Below are 6,679 nucleotides of genomic sequence, written 5' to 3' on the forward strand. Positions count from 1 at the left end.
AGGCGAGAATTTAGCAGGATAGCAAAGGTGAGGAGAAAAGGAAATAGGGCAGAGAAGGAGCGGGAAAGACATAGACGGGAGGTCGGGTGAAGGTAATAGGGAGGCAGGGATAGAAGGAAAGGGCGGGTGAAAAAGAAAGAAGGGGGAGAGTTTTGAGGTTAGGCAGAAAGAGCTGGCGGACGGCAACGAGTCGGATAAGATAGGAAGAGGCAGTGACACCTAGGGAGTAAGAAGGGGGATAGGGTAGACAGGTAGGCGGCGGATAGATAAGGTAGGGAGCGGTGAAGGAGAGAAAGAGTATGAGTAACGCGGGTGGCCAAAAAGAAGGGGCGAACAGCGAAGAGGAGGGGAAAAAGAAAGGTAGGCCGGGGGCAGTAGCAGCGTTAGGGAGGGATAGGAGGCATAGCCTGGGATCGGCGACGGTGCTAGACTTATGGAAGAGAAAGCGGGAGGAGGAGGGGGAAAAAGGGGAGGAGGAGGTAGACGGGTTGCAGGAAAGAGAAAGAGTATTTGGGAAAAGCAGGAAAGTGCACCGGTCGCCGGAGGGTAAGACAGGGGAGGAAGGGAAGGCAGAGGGAGGGGGTATACAAGATATGCTAAGGTTGATTAGGGAAGAGCTAAAGATAGGTCTAGAGGAGGTCAAAGGGCAGGGAAGGGGGATCAGGGAAGAAATGGAAAAGATTAAAGGCGAAATGACTAGAAGGGAAGAGCAGTGGGCAGTAGAGAGGGGGGAGATGAAGGAAATGATAAGGGATCTAGGTAAAAGACTAGAAGAGGTAGAAGAGCGGAGAGGGGGGGAGATGGAAAGGGTAAAGGAGAGGCTGTTAGAATTACAAAAGATGAGTGCAGAAGGAGGGGGAGAAAGGCAGGTACAGGGGAATGCGGAAGTGGCGCAGGTAGCAATAGATAGATTAAAAGAGATGGAGTGGGCCATAGAGAGGAAAGAAAGGGAAGAAAGAAGGGGAAATATAGTAGTGAGAGGAGCGAGACTTGAGAAGGGAAGAGAAAAGGAAGAGTTGAAAAAGATTTTGCAGCTGATAGGGGTAGAGGTCGAGGTAAAGGATATGTGGGAGGTAGGCGCGAAAAAGGGGGGAGAAAAGGGGATATGGATAGCAAGACTAGGAAATAGGGAGCAAAAGAAGCGAGTAATGGGAAGAAAAAGCCTACTCAAAGGGAGGGAGGAGAGAATAGACGAGGATCTCACCTGGGCAGAGAGAAGAATGAAATGGAAGTTGAGGGAGATAGCAGCTATTGAGGAGAGAAGGGGAAACAGAGTAAGAATAGGGTATGCAAAGATCTGGATAGAAGGGAAAATGTGGAAGTGGGATGAGATAGGAGAGGTGCTTAGAGATGGTACAGGGAGAGCGAGGGAAGGGGGGCAAAGGGAGGGGAGGGGAAAAGTCGGGGAAAGCGATAGGGAAAGGTCAGCAAGCGAGGAAAGACAAAAGGGAAGTATAGAAGCACAGGGAAGGGTACGTAGTGAAAGGCAGTCGGGGGAATGGGTAGTGGGGGGGGACAGAGGCAGGTGGGGAGGGAGATAAGGAGGAGAGAGAGGGGAGTAGGCGAGACAGTAAGGGAGGGGTGGAAAGTAGCTTTTTGGAATGTGGCGGGGCTCGCGAGAAAGGATGAAGATTTCTGGAGGGGGCTAGGGGAGTGGGATGTAATATTTCTAATGGAGACATGGATAGAAAAGAAGGGGTGGGAAAGGATTAGAAATAAGTTGCCAGTAGGGTATAAATGGGAAGTGCAGTATGCGGTGCGAAAAAATAGGAAGGGAAGAGCAATAGGCGGAATGCTGTCAGGGGTAAGAAGGGAGATAGTAAGTGGGGCGGGAGGGAGGGAAGAGGTAAAAGAGGGCATGATAGCAAGGAAAATAAGTGTAGGGGGGGAAAAATGGGTAGTAGTAGGAATATACATAAATGGGGACCTAAAAGAGAAGATAGGGGAATTGAAGAAGCGGGCAGAAGAGATAGAGGGAGGGGTAAAAGTGTTAGTGGGGGGTGATTTTAATGCCAGGACAGGGCAGGAGGGGGGAGGATGCTGGGGAGAAGGAGAGGAGGAGAGTAGGAGTAGGAAATCAAAGGACAGGAAAATAAACTCGGAAGGTAGGCAGCTGGTGCAATTTTTAGAGGAGACAGGATGGGCAATAATGAACGGGAACATAGAGGGGGATGAGGAGGGGGAATTTACGTATGTAGGAGGGGCAGGGGTGACAGTGATAGACTACGCTATAGGAGACATCGAGGTGAGGGATAGGGTCAAAAGGATAGAGATTGGGGATAGGGTTGACTCGGATCATCACCCGGTAATAGTGTGGTTGAGGGGGGCAGTGGCTAGGACAAGGAAGGGAAAAAGAGTAGGGGGAACTAGTAGAGGAGACTGGACGGAGGAGGGTAGGATGAGGTTTAGAACAGAAGTCAAATGGGAGGGTATAGGAGAAGTGGATGTAGGGAAAGAGATAGAGAAAAGAATAAGGGAGTTTAGACGAGCCTTAGATGTAGGAGGGCGGGGGAGGGAAGCGAAAAAGGGATGGTGGGATGAGGAATGTAGGAGAAAAAAAGCGGAAGTTAGGCAGAGTCTAAGGAAATGGAGAAAGGGGGAGGGAGAAGGGGACGCGTATAGAAAGGGAAGAAGGGAATATAATAGGCTATGCGAGGAGAGAAAAAAGAAAGAAAATGAGGGATTCATAAAAGAAGCAGCGGAAGCAAAGACAGAAAGCAAGGTATGGGAGATAGTTAATAGGGAAAGAAAGAAGTGGAAGAGGGTGAATGAAGAAATAGGAGATCAGGAGTGGAGGGAGTATTTCATGGGATTATTAGGCGGGGTAGAAAGCAAGGTAATAGAAGGCGGGGAGTCGGTAAATAGGAAGGGGGACGGGGAAGGGGAGCTGCAGAGGGAAGAGATTAAAAAGGTGATAGGAAAGCTGAGGGATGGAAAGGCACCAGGGGGGGATGGAATAGTTAGCGAGGTATGGAGGTATGGGGGGGAAGAAATGGAGCAGTGGATATGGAAAACATGTAACAGAGTTTGGGTGGGGGAGGGCTGGCCAGAGGATTGGAGGGAGGGATTGATAGCGCCGATAGTTAAGAAGGGGGAGGGGAAAAGGGTAGAAGAGTATAGGGCGGTGACTTTGATGCCAACTCTATATAAGGTGTATGCGATGACATTAGCGGATAGGTTAGAAAGAGAGGTAGAAGAAAAGGGCTTGATACCACAAAACCAAACGGGTTTTAGAAAAGGCATGGGCACCATTGACAATATATACGTACTTAATTATTTAATCAATAGGCAGGTGGGAAAGGATAAGGGAAAGATGGTGGCGTTTTTTGTGGACCTGAAAGCTGCTTTTGATTCAGTGAACAGGAAGGTGCTGTGGGAGACTATGGAAAGGAGAGGGGTGAGGGAAGGGCTAAGGGTAAGGATAGAGGAAATTTACAAGGAAACAAAGAGTCGAGTAAGGAGCGGGGGAAAGCTAGGAGAGGCGTTTTGGACAGCGAGGGGGGTAAGGCAGGGATGTCCGCTCAGTCCGCTTGTGTTCAACCTGCTGCTGGCGGACTTAGAATAGGAAATGGGGAGAGGGAGAAGGGTTGGGGGGGTGGAGTTAGCCGGCGGCAGGGTATGCACTTTAGCCTATGCGGATGATATAGTGTTACTAGCGGAAAGTGAAGAGGAAATGGAGGTAATGATTAGGAAGTTAGAAAGGTATATGGATAGGAAAAGGCTGACGGTAAATGTAGGGAAATCAAAGATTATGAGATTTAGGAAAGGAGGCGGTAGAAGGAAAAACATAGATTGGAGATGGAAAGGGAAAAGGATAGAGGAGGTGAAAGAGTTCAGCTATTTAGGGTATAGAGTAAAGTGCAATGGGGGACAGGAAGCACAGGTGAAAGAGAGAGTACGGAAGGCAGGGGTAGTAATGAGGCAGGTATGGGGAATAGGAAAAAGAAGGTTTGGGAGGGATTGGGAAAAAAGGATTTGGTTATTTGACAGGCTAGTATGGACGGTAATAGAGTATGCATCGGAGATATGGGGGTGGAGGGAGTGGAGGGCGGTCGAGGCGGTACAGGATAGATTTTTGAGATGGACATTAGGAGTGGATGGGAGAACACCGGGATATCTAGTAAGGGAGGAACTACAGAGGGAGAAACTAAGGATTAGGGCAGGGAGAAGGGCATGGAATTTTGAAAGGAAGCTGGAGCGAGGGGAGGGTAGCGAGTTAGCTAGGAGATGCTGGGAAGAGATAAGGGACAAGGCAGAAGCTGGGAGGCAGGGATCGAGGTGGGAAAGAGAAAGGGAAAGTTTCTTTGCGGAAAGGGGAGTAGAGAGTAGAGAGGTAGTCGCGAGAAGGGAGAGGGGCGAGATGGAGTTTAGGGAAATAGAGGAGAGAGAGAGGGAAGAACAGAGAAAAGAGAGGTGGGAGAAAATAAGGGAATCGAGGTACAACAGATGGTACAGGCTAGTGAAAGGAGAAGGGATACCAGGATATCTGGGAAAGGGATGGGGAGAAAGCAGGTGGATAAGGGTGGCAAGATTTAGGTTAGGAAGCGAGATGAAGGAGGCAAGGTACTGGGAAGAAGAGGAAAAGAGAAGGTGTTGGGTGTGCGGGGGGGAGGAGGAAACATGGGAGCACGTATGGGAAAGGTGCGTAGGCTGGGATAGAAGGGAGGAAAGCTGGCAGGAGGTGGTGAGGGAGATGTTAGGTGAGGAGGGGGTGGGAGAAGTCTGGATGAGAGAATTGGAAAGGATCAGGGATGTACAAGAGAATGAAAGAGTGAGAGATGAATGGGAAATGGAAGTCGATTAGGATAAGGACGAATTAGGGAATAGAATAAGGTAAAATAGGATAAGGTTAAGTAAAGATAAGGATAAAAAGTGAGAAAAGGATAAGAGGGAAAGTAAGGGAATGGCAAGGCAATGGCACAGGACACAGGCAATTAGAAATTAAGTAAGGATAAGGTAGGAAGTAAGAATTAGGGTAAGAATAGGTTAAGAAAACATGTAAAAAAATATTGTAAAGGAAGAGGAAAAGGGAAGTCCTTGTAACCCCAAGGGGAACAATAAAGATTACTACTACACCAGAGCTTTCTGTTTTGCAAGTGGACTAGTGAAAAGAATGCCACTGCTTTGCAAATGCAAATCCATCAGCCATGCGTATATCGTCCGGTCACACTCTCCTCAGTTCGTCGATTATGAAGTCAGCAATATTTGAAGAATAATTAATATCACTTTCTTGTATTCTCCATTTCCGCCGAGTACTTTTGCCGAACCATGCATTTCTCTCAGGTTGATTCTGAAGTGATTCTGAATTTGTTCTGTTGTGTTTGTTGAAGTGTTACTTTTTTCTCCTTTACTACATTTGTTTAAACTGTGTTAATATAAAAATGCGAAAAATCGCTTGGATGAGTGAAAAAAGTGAAGAGGAAATAATAAGCTACTCTCGTCCCGCTTTGTAGGTCAAAAAAGCACGTTATGTTCAAGTTGAGAATAAAGTTCCTTATTACTTTTGATAACTCTTCAATAATCATAACACTTTCTATAACTAATGTGAATAATTGCCTGCAGACGCTGTGTATAAAAAACATAAATGAATAACACATATGCGGTGTGTCACTGCGCACTTGGAAGCGCGTCACAGAAGTCAAAGCGCCCTGATCGGGATGGCATACATTTTTTCCAGGTCGTCAGCGTTTTACTAGAGATTCGGAGTACTTCATTTCTTGGAGATTCCTCTCCCTACAGTCCCGAAGTGCTCTTATTGAGAAAAACAACTGAAGTACAACTAATATTTGCTTCTTTCTTTCTTCTTTAATGTTTGTATCAATTCACGGCCGAGTTAGATTAGCTTGAAAGCTTCAGCGAACCGTCAATAGTGGATAGCTCTGAAGTGAGCAATCCGAGACTGAGACTATGTGTGATAAACCCAAGTCTGGTAGACGGTCACAGCGTGAAAAACTCTGGTTTAGTGGCGATAAAATTTAGTTAAATGGAATAGACAGGCAGCCACGGCATAAAGAATTCTGGTCTGTTATATGTCGTGAGAAGAAAATTGTGACGTGAAAAATCCGAGTCTATTAAACAAACAACTTAAAAAGAGTAATGTCTTTTCGGATGGCCATTTTAATCACATCATCTACCCACGAATAAGAGGAGTTCCTTTAAATTAATTTGAACTCCAGCAGATTGGAATAAAGATACTCACTGGAGTGGTTTTTCTTGAGTTTTATTGTAAGGAGCCAGGAGAACTCGCGAACGTTAGATTAGCTATAAATTTACGTTACATTGCGGTATTCCAGAATAATCAAACTGTCACTTTCCTCACATTTTCTGTGTTGCTTGGATGATACATTCTAAACAGGCACGTAGCCGTGGCTTGTGACAATTTTTTTCATCAATTTGATCTTCCGTGCTCATTTCACGTACCTTGTATTCACGATGCTTGCCGAACTATACGACATTTGGTCGCATGAATCGAAACTGTTCTAAGGAGTCTTTACGAAATCTTCTGAACTGAAATTTTTTGAACACTGCAGTTGTATTCTTTGAAAATTTCACATGCAAAGCATTTTTGAATATGACCAGGTCCATGAACTGTCGACCAACCTTTTAAGTTAAAAATTTCGATTTAGCTGAAATTTGAATTCATTATAACGCACACTAACCATAAGATATGAAAATTTTC

At 46.0% G+C, this 6,679-nt stretch overlaps 1 protein-coding gene across 1 annotated transcript; it reads left to right on the forward strand.

Annotated features, from left to right (window-relative positions):
• The first annotated feature begins 299 nt into the window (after positions 1 to 299).
• Positions 300 to 1,541, forward strand: LOC124309427 (caldesmon-like). Its single transcript, XM_046773088.1, has one exon. It carries the CDS (start codon positions 300 to 302, stop codon positions 1,539 to 1,541), a length of 1,242 nt encoding a protein of 413 aa, XP_046629044.1.
• Positions 1,542 to 6,679: the final 5,138 nt, after the last annotated feature.

Source organism: Neodiprion virginianus, chromosome 7 (assembly GCF_021901495.1).
Source record: "Neodiprion virginianus isolate iyNeoVirg1 chromosome 7, iyNeoVirg1.1, whole genome shotgun sequence".
Taxonomy (NCBI): Eukaryota; Metazoa; Arthropoda; class Insecta; order Hymenoptera; family Diprionidae; genus Neodiprion; species Neodiprion virginianus.

What these genes read in the sequence shown, in the direction of transcription:
- LOC124309427 (XM_046773088.1), top strand. Translation starts at nt 300, where the DNA reads ATGAGTAACGCGGGTGGCCAAAAAGAAGGGGCGAACAGCGAAGAGGAG.